The following is a 17,931-nucleotide window of genomic DNA, read 5'->3' as shown; positions in this document are numbered from 1 at the left end:
GTGTGTGTAATCCAATGTGCTGCTGCTCAGCCTGTGCCATGCTCTCTCCTCTGTTGCTGTGCGTCTGATCAGATCTGCCTCCGTCAACCTGTTTGCCGTCTATGGCTCACAGACGCACACACACTTTTTCTCTCCCTCTCTATTTCACACACAGACACACACGCACGTTTCAGAAGCTGTTACTACTTATCAAGCCTCCTTCAAGCTTGGGAAAAACAACATTCATTCAGCCTTGGTTTCGCCGCCGCCAAGTGATGTGTTACCTGCTGCACTCCAAACACCTGAGCGCGCGCACACACACACACACACAGTGAAAGAAAGGGGAAAATGGACTTAAAGAGAGTGTTTTGCCCCTATTTTTCTCTCCTTCAGTCTAAAGTAGCCTACCAGGAAAAAGAAAAAGTGCATTTGTGTTGGAATGAGATCACACTGTTCCCTTAAAAAGTATCCACTCCTTTTGATCCCTTCACTCCAGTTTACAGCGGTCACTTCAGCTCACTTTGGCCCCTTTTTTAGCTTGTGGAAAACAACCTTTATAACTCTCTCTTTCTCTCTCTCTCTCTCTCACACACACACACACACCTGTATACTTACATACTTACAGTGACACACACACACACATGCACACGCACCTCCACAGCACTTCCCTTTAAGTGCAGAGCCGTGCAGCACATGTCATCATCACACACACACTCACAGACCTGCATTAATGCCACAAAAAGCCCAGTAAAGTCACCTTAGGATCCTTCTGTGTTCCAGACGAGCCCCTTCTTCACACTCTTCCTCTCCTCTTTTAGACTTCTCTCTCCTCCTCTCCTCCTTTCCTTCCGTCCTTCCTACCGTGCTATCCGTCAGTCCTTCTTCTCCCTCTCTCTCTCTTTCACTCTTCGTTTCGGTACTCGGTCAGTTCCCAGCGTTTTTCCCGAGCCCCTCCATATCCGCCCAGCCAGTCGTTTCTAACCGCCGAGCAAGCGTACCTACACACACACACACGCACACACACACAAGCCGCTTCTGCGTTCCTATGGTCTCTCTCGCTCTCTCCCTCTGTTTATTCCTCTCTGAGCTCGCGCTCTCCCTCTCTCTCTACTGTCGGAGAAGAGCTCGGTGAGCGTGTGTATGCGCAAGTTTGTGTACGTGTGCGCGCGCGTGGATGTGTGTGTTCCTGTGCTGTGCTGCTTTGCCCCGCCAGCAGCAGCAAGCAGCAGAGGACTTCCCCCGGTGCCCGCCCTGGGTCCTAGAGAGAGCTCTGTTCCCTGAAAGAATGCCATTGTGTACGGAAGACATGTCCAAAGATCGTCTATAATCTTAACAAGACGATTCATTCACCAGTTTTTTACCACACACACACACACACAGACACACACACACACACACACACATACACACACACACATATATATATATGTAGTAAAAAAAATGCAGTAAAAAAAGGTAATATGATAATATTAAAGTATAATGATTATCATATTACCTTTGATTTAATAATAAATCTTCTAAATCTTCAGTAAGGTGCATTTTGAACACACAAACATTACTAAATTAAGGAACTAATATATCTATCTATATAGATATAGATTTATAGATATATATCCTTGTGACATAGATACAAATAATTAAGTATTAGAACATAAGAAGGCTATTCAACAAAAGGTTCGATTAGCCATTATGACATCCAAAGGTAAAATGTGGGATTTTATTTATTTATTTATCTTTAAGCCAGTAAGTTGTTTTGATTCTGTACCCAAGTGGTCGCTATGGCAACAGCAGGGCAGAGAGGCAGATGCAGGGAGTCATGCAAGGGAGTAGAAGCTGTTATAGATGGCGGATGGAGGGGCATTCTGTCCTTTTGCACATCAACTAGACTGAGCTCCGTTGGACGCATTTGCCCGGGTCATAAATCACATATTCATTTGCTCATGTCAAGTAGCCTTAACACCGCTTCCTTTACCTTCTCTGTCTCTCTCTCACGCACACAGGCACGCGCACACACGGGGTTCACTCGGGTCTACTTAGAAAAACTTGACTGCGTCGCCGTGTGAGGCAGAAGTACAGCACCTTTAAAATATGGCGTACGCCTTTCTTTCTTAACAGAGTGAGTCATCTTCTTGAACTCGTTTAATCTCCCGTGCAGCTACCTTCTTCCTCATCTCCCTCCCCCTCCCTCCTCTCCTTTCCCCATCCTGCCTCAGAGCGTCATCAGGTTACCATAGCAACGGCCCGCCTATGGGAGACAGAGATCAGATCATTATGGACCATGGGATCCAGAAACTGAAGGACATGATTTTTTTTTTTTTCCTGTGAACACAGGAAGCAGGAACCCTTAACAGGAAGGCTTGAACACCTTCTTAGTTAAACAGCCAGAGTAGTGAGAACTTTGACTGAGCAGGTTTTTTGACGGGCAAAAAGCAGCTTTGATAATCCATTTAAACCCTTCAATAACATAAGTAATGCGTGCCTACCACTCCTGCACGTTGCTAAAAATAGAGTAAACTTCATTAGATATGCAAAATAGGGTGCTTTGAGATGTAAACACGTAGCCTCCAGAAACAGTTCACCAGAACTTGCTTGCCACACTTCTGAATTAATGAATCTGACAGACGTGGCAGTGATCAGCCCACTGAGAGCCCACAGCAAGGAAATCCAAATGTGCTCTCTTTTTATATATATGGGCGGGGAAATGGAAGCGGGCAAAGTGCGGTGCTTCAAGTTGAGCTCAAAACGCACCAAGGAAACTGTTTTGTTTAATAAAGATCAAAGACAAGTGTTGGGAGAATGAAGTGTGTTTACAGGCCCTCATATCCAGGCTGCTTCGCCGTGCCCCTATTATTAGAGGGAGGCCGTGTGTGTGTGTACGTGTTTGCATGTGTGCTTGTATTGCAAGCCTAGGGGGCTGCATTAAGCTGAAGCGACAGAGGGGGATCTTTAAGATGTCTTCCAAAGTTTGCTATTGAGAGAGATCTTATCTCTGAGCCCCACAAACAGCCTGGGAGAGGAGAGACGAGCCGAGGCTTAAGACAGTGAAGGAAAAACAGAGTCCAGGTAGCAGCACAGCTAAACAAGATATGTGTGATGATTTTACTCGTCAGCTACTGGTTATCTTGTAAGTTTTAAGACTGAAACTGGGATCAAGTCATTCACTGCCGTGGAAATACACACCAATAGAGCATTTATTACAGGTTTACTATAGTCACTAATGATGCAGTCAGCTACGTCAGTTATTGATCACACAGATATAACCCGGGTGATTAAATCAGTCAGGTTACTACTTTGATCCAGCACCAGAGGACCAAGTGTGTTTGGCATGTAGAGTGATGGGTAATTTCAGCAAAGAGTCCGTTCAGTTCAGAATTCGGATTAAAATCAGCAGGAATTTATTTAATAATTGAAATGCTGAATTGTTCTTGTTCCGCCCCTGTCATCAAACAGCCAATCAGCAATAGGATGGAAAAAAGAAGCATTGTTGTCCCACTGCATTTGGACAGCTAAAGTTCCCCAGTGTTTATTGGCACACAAATTTTTAATCTCCAAGTCTGTGGTTATCATAATGAGTAAGTAGACAAGTGTAGTCATTGTATTTCTTGGCTAGTCTTAGCCACAATGTGAATTAGCCTGGCACTGGCTCCAGGCTCTGGTGGGTTAAGCCAGACAGGAAGATCATGTCAACACATTAAGAAAAAGCCTTAGTGTTATGAAAATGTGCCCACATGAAAAACTAACTTGCGGTGAAGAAAAAGATTCTTACAACCTATTTTGCCACACAAAGCATATTTTATCAAATACAGCAGGGTTTGAAAAACTAGGCAGCAACCTCTGGGGCTAAAGAACGGACTGTACTGGACTCATTTATAGGTATAAGCATTTCAAACTGCCAATAAAAATAAAGAAATATAAAAGAGTCAGGAGAAACACCCTTCAATCATGTCGCGAGTGTTGATGTTGCACAGTTTGTCCACCAGAGGGCAAATTCTGTGTCGGCAGCACACGTTTGGGATGCAAAAAACAACAACTGGTTTTTATGTCCATCTCTAAAATAACTAAACTGCTATATGCCCTGTTGGAAGTTCCATGAATAGCCACTCGAGGCTAGCTCCAAACTTGGACAGTTTAATAGATCGATGTCACCCACTGGTTAGTAAAGTCCTATTATGAAGCTCCAGTTGAATGTTTTCGCTGTTGTCATTTTGTTGTGATGGCCTAGACCAGATCTGTTTGTGAAACCACGTTCTCATTGGCGAATTACTTCTTAGAATGACTATAATTTATAAAACTGACTTAATGTTTTAATCAATATAAGCAGAAATGACTGACTGAGGCCATAATCTCATCAGGAAACTGTTTACAGTGTTCAGAGCCAATGAAGGACTTCTTGCAGACTTCTGCAGGACTGGAAGTCGTTTTGGTCTCCATTAGATGAATGCTGAGTTAAGATACTTCTACGTTACCTTCAAACCTGGAAGCTTGGTCTTTGATAGTGTTTGTGTCTTCAAAAGAGGGATACTATTTAACTCAATACTGGATGCAATTTTAGTATTTTATTTGTATATTATTATTAGAAATGGTAGCAGAGGTTCTTTGTTTTAGCAGTCCTGTCCACAGTGGGACTGGAACATTTAATTAAGTGGTTATAAATGTCTGTCATTATTGACAGTTCATTTAAATTACATTTCAGTGATGCATTTCATTTGCCGCTTAACACATATACAGCCGAACTGCAACAGAACAGCACGATAGGGAAGGAGAAATGGAGAGAGTCTGTTAAAGAAACCCAAGCTGCTGCTACAGACAAACATATTATTTTATGATCACAACATTGTCAGATAAAATTAACTAAACTGCAGGTGTTGCCAATCCACAGACTGCATTTACGCTAGGCTGACACCTAATCATGCAAGCCAGACTTCCTCCAGATGTGCCACAGTACAAATTATGGTATTTCGGTTTACTGTGTATGCATTGATGCCCTCTATTAATATGTGTGTCCTTTAACCACAAAAATACATGTTTACTTATTTATGTGTTGTGTTTCAAAGCAGCTCCATCTTGGGTCAGCATGCTGACAACCAGTTAATTACATATTGTGACTGTGGCATCACTCATGATGATTTAAATTATGCTCAACTAAACACTTCTAATCACAAACTACATTGCTGCATCCACCTGAAACCCAAATAAATCTCCAATATCTTTGTGGATAGCGAGAACATGACAAACTGCTTGCATTATTGGGTTCTACTTTGTTTAACAATGCCAGCGCCCCCAAAACTCCAAGAGCTAATTCGTTTTTAGTTGTACCAGCAATTCCCAGCTGGTCTTTACTAGCTGAAACAAGTAGAGCCTGACTGGTTTATCTGTGAGCTGATATTATCAGCAGATATTAGCTATTTGCCCGTGTCATGATATCAGCATGTATAACTGCCAATGAATAATAATAATTATAAGAGGAATTGACAAGGGAAACACCCTTCAACCATTTTACAAGTTTTGATGTTGCATAGTTCAACCACCAGAGGGCAACACACATGTTTGGGCAGCCCGTTCTCACTCCCGACACGTAACACACTGACGATTTGTCACATCCTGAGGCGTTCCATGGGAATAACTAACAGAAACAAAACAGAAACAGAGATGCAGGGAGGCACGACAGACGGAGAGACGCAGACGAACCAGCAACGAGGACGAGGTAACACACACTATAAATACACACACCAGGAATCAGGGGATGGGAAACAGGAGGGGACCACACCTGGAAGACATCACAGCTGACGAGGCAGGGAAACGTAAACAGAACGCACTGACATCAGACAGGGACCTTCAAAGTAAAACAGGAACACATACACGCAAAGACACAGACTAAGAAACGCGAACTAAACACGGAGACCTTACTACACTAAAGGGGACACACAGGCAGGGATGACACCAAACAGAGGGAACACAACTAAACCCTGGGAAACCAAAACACAACAGTCATAATACATAAAACTATCAAAAGTAAAAGTACAACAACCAAAAACACTGGGTCCCTGACCCAGGACCATGACACCGTCTGCGTTCCTATGCAACGCGCCAAATTACGGATGAAATCGAATAGAATGACGCTCCCGCGATAACACACGTTCCAGCCGTGTATTCCAGCCCTGACCCTGATCTTGTCCCTAACCGTAACCGCCACCTTAAATGTGTTAGATAGTGTTTTCCAAAGCGATTTAAGTAAAATAACCACATCAGTGTACAGGGAGTGCAGAATTATTAGGCAAATGAGTATTTTGTCCACATCATCCTCTTCATGCATGTTGTCTTACTCCAAGCTGTATAGGCTCGAAAGCCTACTACCAATTAAGCATATTAGGTGATGTGCATCTCTGTAATGAGAAGGGGTGTGGTCTAATGACATCAACACCCTATATCAGGTGTGCATAATTATTAGGCAACGTCCTTTCCTTTGGCAAAATGGGTCAAAAGAAGGACTTGACAGGCTCAGAAAAGTCAAAAATAGTGAGATATCTTGCAGAGGGATGCAGCAGTCTCAAAATTGCAAAGCTTCTGAAGCGTGATCATCGAACAATCAAGCGTTTCATTCAAAATAGTCAACAGGGTCGCAAGAAGCGTGTGGAAAAACCAAGGCGCAAAATAACTGCCCATGAACTGAGAAAAGTCAAGCGTGCAGCTGCCAAGATGCCACTTGCCACCAGTTTGGCCATATTTCAGAGCTGCAACATCACTGGAGTGCCCAAAAGCACAAGGTGTGCAATACTCAGAGACATGGCCAAGGTAAGAAAGGCTGAAAGACGACCACCACTGAACAAGACACACAAGCTGAAACGTCAAGACTGGGCCAAGAAATATCTCAAGACTGGTTTTTCTAAGGTTTTATGGACTGATGAAATGAGAGTGAGTCTTGATGGGCCAGATGGATGGGCCCGTGGCTGGATTGGTAAAGGGCAGAGAGCTCCAGTCCGACTCAGACGCCAGCAAGGTGGAGGTGGAGTACTGGTTTGGGCTGGTATCATCAAAGATGAGCTTGTGGGGCCTTTTCGGGTTGAGGATGGAGTCAAGCTCAACTCCCAGTCCTACTGCCAGTTTCTGGAAGACACCTTCTTCAAGCAGTGGTACAGGAAGAAGTCTGCATCCTTCAAGAAAAACATGATTTTCATGCAGGACAATGCTCCATCACACGCGTCCAAGTACTCCACAGCGTGGCTGGCAAGAAAGGGTATAAAAGAAGAAAAACTAATGACATGGCCTCCTTGTTCACCTGATCTGAACCCCATTGAGAACCTGTGGTCCATCATCAAATGTGAGATTTACAAGGAGGGAAAACAGTACACCTCTCTGAACAGTGTCTGGGAGGCTGTGGTTGCTGCTGCACGCAATGTTGATGGTGAACAGATCAAAACACTGACAGAATCCATGGATGGCAGGCTTTTGAGTGTCCTTGCAAAGAAAGGTGGCTATATTGGTCGCTGATTTGTTTTTGAATGTCAGAAATGTATATTTGTGAATGTGGAGATGTTATATTGGTTTCACTGGTAAAAATAAATAATTGAAATGGGTATATATTTGTTTTTTGTTAAGTTGCCTAATAATTATGCACAGTAATAGTCACCTGCACACACAGATATCCCCCTAAAATAGCTCAAAACTAAAAACTACTTCCAAAAACATTCAGCTTTGATATTAATGAGTTTTTTGGGTTCATTGAGAACATGGTTGTTGTTCAATAATAAAATTATTCCTCAAAAATACAACTTGCCTAATAATTCTGCACTCCCTGTAGCATTGATCAAACGGTTGTCATGTTTCCTCATTTTTCCGAACTCTAACATAAGACGTGTTGGGTGGCCGAAAGCGCAATATACCGACGATTTGTCACCTAGCGTAAAATGTTACGCTTTGGCAGTGAGAACGTGTTGGTTTGGGACGCCACGAGCAACAACCATCTGTTACCATAAGTGAGTAAAGCAAATAAGTTAAACAACCACACTGAATAAATGTTTCTTGTGCCTGAAAAAAAAAAGTCCTTTATTGTTCAGGCGCCGTCCATACAATAAACTGCAGGGAAAATTCTTATGGGGTCAAGAGTTTGAAATCAGTGCTAATTTTAACAGGATGCAACTGGGTAAAATGCAACTAAACCATAAAACACAACACACAAAAATGACTGGATTCAAGTAGTCTATAATTATTAACATAATATGTATGTTTGTTTGCTTTTGCTTATTTTAGGGTAACGTTTATCTAGTTGTTTGCTGTCTGAAATAAACTGGGAGTGGAACATAGTATATTTTTAAATTCCTCTGATTTCCTGTAGACGTATTTTCTCGTGATGTCAGGGTTGATTGGTGCTTATTTCCATGATTTCAGGCTTCTCTTGGTAACCCTGCATTTAATGTCACAACGCTGTGAACTGCAGCTAATTCCCCTATAGGCAAAGGCTGCAGAAATTTGGACTTACAGAAAAGTGTGCATGAAAGGCTCAAAACGTCTGTGAGAGAGCCCCTCGTGCACTTGACAATTTCACAGTGGGACAGCCTTAAGTCCTCATGGTCTTAGCAGGAGTGCTCCTCAAAGTCTGCGAGTCCATGAGTGTGGAGATTGGGCCTAAGAGTTAAAGAAGATTTGTGGTTTTTAAGCGAAATCCAGCTACTTTTGAAGTGTTGCCACAGGTTACTTTTTTGTCTGCTCGATGGGTAGAGCTGTTTTGCATACATATACATAAGCTGTAACTCATCACATTAGACTATTTTAGGACCAAGGTGAAAGTCTATACACGCATTGTCTGCTCTGGGACTGCAGACTGGAACGTAGCTGTGCACGGTCCCTGACAAATAAAGATTTGAACCGAGCTAAAGAGCTGTTTAGGGAATCTTGCATTTTTAGTGTTGCTTTGTTGATATTACAAGACATCTGGGATCCTGTCGGGCTTTAAAATCTGCATATATGGCTGGACAGAGACTGGTTTTGATGGCTCACTGCGGTGGTTTGGTCACAAAGACCTGGCAACCCTGCATTTCCACAGATGCCTCTTTTTGTTGTTGTTGTTGTAGTTTGACAAGAATTTCCTGTGTTCTTCAATTATATTTGCTTTCCTTATCTGCTTGTTCACATTATATACTTCCGAAATTATGAGATGACTTTAATATAATGACTCAGTTCTAGTAACTCACTGCGCTGTTGTTAACACGCATTCAGACACACACGCAAGCTCGCAGACGCTGAGCGGCCTAGGAGCTATCCATCCATTCATGATACTTCATTCTTTAAATGGGGCTGCCATCTTTGCCTGTCTACCCAGAGGCTTTGGCCGGGCGGAGGGGTGGGTCAGCAATCATGTGGGTGACAGGAAACAGGCAGGCGTATTGGCTGTCAAATAGCCTCTTTATTTCCTCTCTCTGTGCTGCCTCTCCATGTGTGTTTCTCTGCTTTTCATCGTCTCTCTTTCTCCCCCCTCCTCCTCATCCCGTCTCTCCCTGAAGTCTGACAAGGAAAAGATTTTCTCTAAGTTCACAGAGGAAAAAAGAAGTGAGAGGGAGGTGTAAGAGTCTCCCCGTCTCCTTTTACCATTCCCTGTCTCTGTAGCTCTCTCGCACACATTCACGCGCGCACACTCCCAGCCTCACACGTCTGAAAGACAGCTAGCAGTGATTCGTCATTGTAACACTTTAGTGGACTGTGTTTCCAAATCATCCCGTACACTTTTTTCTTTCTTTTTTTTGCAGACATGCAGACACATAACATTCCTCAGAAGACAGGTCGGGTTGAGAGAAGGAGAGAGAGAGTGAGAGAGACACGAAGTTGCATACTCTCTCTTTCCAAATGCAGCCGAGCGCTCCGCACGGATCGATAGTAATCCTCGGTGGGAGCCGTTTATTTTGGAATGTGTGTGAGGCCCAGTGGGTGACAGAATCCACATTCGCACTCACACATGCGTGCCACGTTATAAATCTCGCTGCAGCTGGAGTGGGCGCTCGCACACGTAAGCACAACACGGCGCGCACTGGTGCAGACAAACTGGCACGCCGACTTACACACAGCGACAAGTACACACTCAGCACGCTCAGGGCCTGACAAGCAAAGCCTCCCGTTGGGCTGAGCTCTCTCCTCTCCTCCAATAAGTAGAGCTCGCAGAGCTCCAGGCTGAAGGAGGGGACCCAGCGTGTCTCAACGCCGTCCCCTGCCAAACACTCAGTTTTTTGGGAATGGCAGCTCTCAGCAGCTGGCTAGGCCGGACCTCTGTACGCTGGTTGTCCACTCCTGCCAGGAATTTATAAATCTACCATCACAGCGGAACTTTTTCCCCCTTCTTACAAATATTTAGACATGTGACAAATTAAAGGAAAATGGACTAGAAGGCGTTTTAATAATGTGCTGTGCTACCGTGCTCCTCCAGAACAGCTTTAGTGCAGTTTGGCATTTGAATCTCTGGTCTCTGAAACTCTGGCAGATCACCATTCTACCAAAATATGTTGGTGTGTTGAAAATAATGATGGAAAGCACTACAATAAGCTTTATTTATTGTCCTGTGCTGAATCTAACTTGGCACTTGCTCCACTCTGATGCCCATGTGTTGAGTTTATTTGAAACTGTGGAGACTGGAAGTAAACTTGTTGCTTCTATAGAAACTTACAGAAATTACAGAATCCTGGAATTTGTCTTATAGATACAATAAAGGCAATGAAAGACCATCCAGCACAGGCATGATCTTTGGACAAATCGTTACTCAAGCCAACCAATCACAGCAGCTTCGACAAAGTGTGGATTTACTTTTCCAGAGAAGTGCACAGATAAAGCTTTAGACACAGGAACATGACCGTGTTACAACCACAGCACTTCTCAGCATGTTTTGCTACTCGCCAGCCATCTTATTAACACCCTGGAGCAGTTTTTGAAGTTAATAAGCTCAGTCCCGATTGATGATCACTGTCTGTGGCTTCTCCTACCAGAACTATCGATGCTAATTCATGTTATGGATGCTGGCTACAGTGGTAATGGGTCTATCTGTCTACCGCCACACAGATGAGCTAAGTGGAGCTTCAAGTTCCATTAAGTGACTTTTAATGCCTTTGGTTTAACATATATATAATTATCAGGCTTAACAAATGCGTTTATAGTCTTCTGTAGGTTTTTAATTTCATTGAGATCTATTTCCTACGAGTGCTGTAACATGTGATTTACATTGTTTTGACACTACTCAAACTATTTGGTGACCCTTTGAGTGGGGGCATTTTCACCCTGGAACTGATGCTGAGGGTCGATCATCTATTCTTTCTTTTGACATTTAGAATCAAAAATCAAGACGGGACAAGAAGGAGACAGTGCAGGGATAACAACACAAAGAAAATGGCCTGGAATGGGCCTCAACCCAGGCCCTTGGAGCAGCCATAGGTGCCTAAGCTGTACAAATAGGTGTACAGCTTAGGAATAAATTGAATTATTAGTCCATTAGCACACAGAGAATCATATTGGCTAATAACTCAGACACATTAGAGTAAAAATATGAATTTGAATTACTTTTGGAGAGCGATTGCAGCAGCAGCTACTGGTTCCCCAGAAGTTGATGGTGCAACACCCTCAACCTCGGGGTACCTGCTTTAAGTTGCAAGGTGTTTGCACAGGTCACCACATACAAGGTTTGTAATCCGTCTGAGTCTGTGGCGACTTGTCTCTTTGTGGTATGGGACTCAGCTCAAATGGCTGCCAACTGGTTATATTCTGTTTCTACTCCTATGAAAAAGGTTGCTGAGTGCCTATTTTATTTTGCATTAAATCCAGGACCAGGTCCAAGGACCACTCACAACATTTGCAAGCAATGTTTCAAAGGCCACAAGTTTGCAAATTTGTGGTTGCAACATTACTGGTTTAGCTGCGGTTTCCAAACACTGTTAGTGTTACTCTTGCATAACATGGAGGTAAAACCATAGGCGTACATAAAAGTTAGACCTAGCCATTATGATGTCACCCCTTAGTTTGTAAAGGTTATGTGTGATGGTTGGGGGTTGTTTTACCCAGAAGTGACCACAGACTTCATAGACTGAGAGCTTCTTTTTTAATCAGAAATGGACTTAAATGTTCCAAAAAGCACCAAAAGCCCAAATACAGTCAAGGTTTCCAGTTTAGTGACTTGAGTCAGTGGAAGCGAGGCCTAGCGGTTAGCTAGCATCTATAACCTGTATCTCCATCCACCTGGCATTCAAAGTGGACAGGTGGTGCCCCAGGTAATGCATTCTTTTAGGCTGCTCAATGAAATTTACCTCAGTCACTACATGTCCCTGCTTGACTGGATATTTCTCAGAAGCTTTGCGGCTTTACATTCAACCACAATTTTTAAAAAATGTTTTAAAAATGACTGGAGGGTGTGCTTCAACGAAAGGGGGGGGTTAAACTCCTCAGCCTCCCCATAAAGGTGTATGCTAGGGTGCTGGAGAGGAGAGTCCGTGCGTTAGTTGAACTTCGGATACAAGAAAAACAATACGGTTTTCACCCTGGTTGCGGAACACTCGACCAGTTCTTTACCCTCTCGGGGATACTTGAGGATGCATGGGAGTTTGTCCAAACAGTTGACATGTGCTTTGTGGACTTGGAGAAGACATTTGACCGTGTTCCTCGGGGTGTGCTGTGGGACGTGCCTCGGGAATATGCCGCTGCAATGATGTGGGTGCTGCACTGGTCCATCGCGGTGAAGAGAGAGCTGAGCTGAAAAGTAGAGCTCTCATTTACTAGTCGAACTACGTCCCTACCCTCACCTATGTTCACAAGATTTGGGTAGTGACAGAAAGACCTGGCCTCCCCCTTAGAGATAGGGTGATGAGCTCCAGAGCCGCTGCTCCTCCACATCGAAAGGAGCCAGCTGAGGTGGTTCAGGCATCTGCCTCCTGGGTTGCTCATGGGGGGTGGGGGGGTGTACCAGGCATGCCCTACTGGGAGGAAACCCAAGGGCAGACCCACTGGAAAGACTATATCTCTTGGCTGGCCTGGGAACGCCTTGGTGTTACTCCGCACAAGCTGGAGGAGGTGGGTGGTGAGAGGGGGGTCTGGGCTTAGGGTTAAACCCTCCCTGCTTAGGCTGCTGCCCCTGCGACCCAGCCCCAGATGAGTGGAAGAAAATACAAAGATTGATAAAATATTTCCTTTGATATTATCATCATTTATAATACTATTTGGTTAATTAATAGCTAACATTTTGTTAAGCGTAACTGGACCATTTAACTGATGGTTCTAAAGTCTAATTTATAGTCATGCAAATGTGTTCATCTGCATATACGTTTCCATTCAGACGAGGTGGGAGAGGGGTCGTCCAACACTGTGCAGTCCTGACTGTGTGGAAAGATGACGTGAGCGTCTGCTGAACGCTGAATGTTTGACTAGTGAGAACAGAGCAGGTAGCGACAAACTTGAATAAAATAAAGCATAAAAAGCACAGACAGTGCCTGCAGTGGACACTTCACTGTTTTTAACAGTCTTTGTTTTACTTCAGTTCTTTGTGTGTTATAACTTTGCTCGTCTCTGTGGCTGGCTGACGGACCAACAGCACAAGCAAGAGCGGCCCACATCCTTTGTGCAGTGCCTCCATCAGACTACAGAGCTCTCTACAGGCAGGCAGGCCGTCCCCAGCAAATGTGCGCTTTCTCTAGTCAACCACAAATTTTGTGTAAGACGTTACACAGAGGGTAGCAACTTGTTAACGAGACAGTTGAATTCAGTTCTTGAAGCTGGCAAAATGGGAAGGAAAACTTTTTAACATGAAGAAAGCTTCCATAAAGCATACCTTGATGAACAGCCCATTTGGACACCTTAATTTACTAAATGAACTTCAGTTCAGAAACTAGCAACTAACACTATAAACCTATCAGGAAGGTGTTTACTGAGCTCAGTAAGCAAAGGACCTGAGGGCTGTTTTCTCAAGAGGACCTCCACAGAGCTATAAACCCTTCTGCAGCCAGAGTGTTGCCCCCTGCTGACCATTGGGGGAAAAGAAATGCAAGTTTAAGGCATTGACTTCACTTTTCAGATGATGTCATACAGCCTGAGGTTCTAGTATATCCCTGGGCTATCGGAAACATGCTAGCACTAGCTCTGAGAAGACTTTGAGAAATGATTAAGTCATTTCTGATCCTCTGCAAGTGAGCCTAATTAGTTTTTTTAATCATTAACTAATTAACACCCAGCTTCTGCACATGACTTTAAAAAAAACTTCACTGCAAATCAGTTTTTACATTTTCAGATATGATGCTCCAAATCACTTTGATTTGTGTCTAATAATGACACCAAAAGCTCTAGAGCGTATGCCACTCTGTAAGGACTCGTCTGGGCTTGCTTTTACACCTTTTTGGGGGATCGGTTTGGATCTCTGGGTAGAAGCATTCCCCTCAGAGGCAGCAAGGCAGGCCCACAGCACACACAAACCTGGGCTCCGCCTGAGAGCATTGCATTATCTGAAGCAATCTAGCAGCAACCCAAACCCTGCTGCCCTTTCTGCGAGGCGGCATGATGGTCGTAAAAATGACCATCAGTGGAAAAGCTGTATAAAGTATATAACCCCCCTCACCTTCATTTTCAACATGAAATCAGAAAGACACACTGCAGTTAAACACCGATGAGGAGAACGAGCTTTGCTACCATTATTTACTTTAGTTAAAGCTTCCACACTGAACGCACAGGGTTTAAAATAAAGCCCATTTTGGAAATTGACTGAAGCTCATTTAAAACCATCCTGTCAGAGAACTGCATCATTACATGACGGACACATCACCGTCAGGTCAATTTTAGACTGACGCACTCTCAATGTAATCAGAGAAGGGAGCTTTTTTTTAAATTATCAGATAGTATATTTAACTATGGAGCAAACCTAGTGCCCTTAAAATGTTCAGAAAGGATAGAACAGCAATGCAGTAGAGCCATATGCTGCGTGTAGCTCTACGGGCACATGGGACCTGACCACTCAACTATCTGTGGGCTTTGCAGCAGTCAGCAATACAGACATATCCTCAGCAATACAGCCAGCTCAATAGCGTGCCTCCTTCAATGCAGCATAATCGCCTCTTGTGACAACATTCCTAGCTCCCTGAGAGTCTATCTACTTTCTCAAATATCCCCACACCATAAGATAAAGACATTAGAGACCATGGGACTTGAAGAGAGTTTTGTCTGTGATGTGCAGTGATACAGACCTGGAATGCCTAGGAAGTTTGGGATCGCTCTAACAGATACCATCAAATGAGTAGAGTGGACCAGCGGGGACAAAGCTCAGCATGTTGCTGAGCTAGTTGGGAAGGAAAAGGCATTTTAAAGGAGAATACGGGAATGTTTAGGGAAATCATTTGTGAGACTTCACATGGGACCGGTGAGCCTCATCATGCATGTTTGGAGCCAATAAATGGCTGTGAATTACTTTTAGAGCGAAGAACACAATGGGATTTGCACAGCAGTGAAATTAAAGGTCAGTCAGGAGATGCTTTGCGCCATATGTCTTCTCTGTGAATCTATTAACTTGCTTTTGCCTCTCTGCCGTTGTGTCGCCGCTCACACTCTCCAATTCTTCTCCTCTCCCTTTCTCCTCCCTCACTCTCCCTCTGCCTCGCTCGCTCACTGTCCCTGGGTGGGATGAGTCATCGAAGAGAGAAAAGAAAGGAGAGGAGGTGTGTTCGCGTGTGCTGTATATGCATGTGTGTTTGTGTCATTCCTCCTGAGGTGCTGTGCCCTTCACACTTCTTCTCAGCTTCATGTCAACCTTGCTGTTAGGGTGTAGACATAAGCTCCATAGGTATGAACAGCGTACACACACACACAAACACACAACTTGACTCTGATGTCTCTATATGTTATGATAAGCATTAAAGTTCTACCTGAAACAGGTAGTGGGCGGGTCAAATAGGTAGTGGGTGTGTTAAATACAAGTGATTTAAATCTTACTACTGTGTAAACATCTCTCATATGAGAGGATGGAAACACCTACACTGTGACCACCTACATTTGTTCCTAGTAGACAAAAAAGTCACGCACAGCACTTTTACACTTGCTTTCCTAACAAACAAACCAGCATAGGTGAGGTATTTCTTTTATAACAACTTAAAAACAGTAAAGTGAGAGCAGATTTTGAAGTTCATAGCTGATAAAGTTTTGCTTAATTACCAAGGAGCTTCGGCTTTTCAGTATTTAAGCCAAGCGTTCACTAAAATATATATAAATAAAAAATATGCATATTTATTTTATCATTGTGGTTCCTCATATGTGCTGAATAAAATTCCTTCTTCGTTAAACTTATGCAAGATCGCTAAGCTGTGTACGCTGGTGTTTGCCACAGCCATAAACTGTAGTGACGGTGGTGCCACCTATTTGTTTCTACTGTGTTTTGTCTGCTGTGGGTTATCGACATCAGCAGTGACCAGCTGATGGAATGTTAAGCTAATGCTAAGGCTGGCTAGCTAGTTTTGTCAGTGAGTTGCATGCATAGATGAGCGTGGACAAATATCACATATCACTCGGTCACTTGGTGAATAAGCTCTCACATAATGTGAGAATGCTAAACAACAACTGTTGTTGTTCAGCTGGTTCATTGTGTGCACATTTTTGCTGCTTTGGTTTTGCTTGCTTTTATAAAAACTGTGTACTTTTATGCAGTTGTTATAAAAGAAGAAACACTGACCTTTCTTTGTGTGAGGGTGTACCCTTGTTTCTTCATGCTACAAAGGTTCGCATTTTACCTTGAAAGTCTTGTGGACTGTCTCGTTTTTGAAAGCAGCCTCAAGTGGCCACTTGTGGAACTGCAGTTTCTGTCACTTCCGTTCAGACTTCATTTTTCAGTCTCTGCTGCTTTCTCAAATTAGATGAGATGACAGATGATAAATCTAAATTTCTGACCATATTAGTAAAAACTGGAGCTCACAAAGCATTTTACTCAATTCACCTTAAAACTCTAATGAGTCTATATTATGCACCTATACAAGAATTACACAACATTTCTCTGACAAAGGTCCGTGCATGGTGATAAAATAACAGCACGTCTTGGTTAGATGTAACCACTTGTATATGTATTAGAAACATAATAAAAAGACAGCAAAGCTTTTGTTGCTAATAGTAAACATGGGATATAATTGCTAACTAATTTTTCTATCCACATTCTATGAGCTAACATGTACTTAATAGTGTAATATTATTTTTATTTGCTTCTTCTATTTTTAATAGACTATAATGCTTTAGTGCATTTTTTTCATGACTTAACACCTTCACACACAGTACCAGCACTTTTTGTGTTATTGTGGGCGTCCTTTGGCATTAGACTGTACACCCGGAGCATCGCAGGTGCACAACCACTACTCAAACAGGAGAGATAACATGCTTCATTAACCAAAGACCTTGAATACCGTCTGATGACATATGCACCCTCATTTTTAATGTGCCGCCTGTTTATTTCACTGTGCAACGGCGTTTCCTGTGCAGCTGTGGCTGCTGGAGTCGATTCAGTCCAAATACTCCAAAGCGATAGGAAGTCTGATCAGACTGGGCTGCCACAGAGCTGTCCAAAGAGACAGAAAGAATGGGTAGAGAAAGACATGGCCGCTCACTCTGGCTCTCTCTCCCTTTCTTTTTCTCCTTCCTCTCAGTGTTGCTCTCTCAGACAGTCAAAGTGGACTGGTTGGAGGATAGTTGACTTTCGTTTGCAGTGACAGGTCAGGGTCGGCGCTCTCTTGCCAAATGTGCAGAGGAGTTACAGTATAGTCCAATGCAAGAGATATAGACACACAGAGAAATAAACAGTAATGACCACTGATGCAGGCTCGCACTCGCACACGCAAGCTGCCGAGTTCTTTTCTCCTGGTAGATGTGTACACATGCAACACACACACACCTTAAGCAACAAGCGAGCAGCGTGTAGCCGTCCAGAGTGCCGTCCTGTCATTTCCATAAATACTCCTAAAAGGTGCAGCCAAAACC

The 17,931-nt window shown here is 43.4% G+C and overlaps 1 protein-coding gene across 2 annotated transcripts in view; it reads right to left on the bottom strand.

Moving 5' to 3' along the window:
* ches1 (checkpoint suppressor 1) overlaps positions 1-16,725 on the bottom strand; it is a 75,104-nt gene extending 58,379 nt beyond the window's left edge. The window contains exon 1 of one of the 2 annotated variants that reach the window (XM_005917084.2): positions 16,643-16,725. In XM_005917084.2, the coding sequence (XP_005917146.1) occupies positions 16,643-16,678 (36 nt within the window). In that variant the 5' untranslated portion in view covers positions 16,679-16,725. Of the gene's footprint in view, positions 1-736; positions 1,187-16,642 lie in introns of those variants that run through there. The other variant, XM_014332029.2, reaches the window with a different exon arrangement.
* Between the last annotated feature and the right edge of the window lie 1,206 nt (positions 16,726-17,931).

This window comes from Haplochromis burtoni, unplaced genomic scaffold (genome assembly GCF_018398535.1).
Source record: "Haplochromis burtoni strain Fernald_Lab_line unplaced genomic scaffold, NCSU_Asbu1 Contig_22, whole genome shotgun sequence".
Lineage (NCBI taxonomy): Eukaryota > Metazoa > Chordata > Actinopteri > Cichliformes > Cichlidae > Haplochromis > Haplochromis burtoni.
The sequence above is the reverse complement of the archived record's forward strand: the minus strand, read 5'-3'. Positions and strand labels throughout refer to the sequence as shown.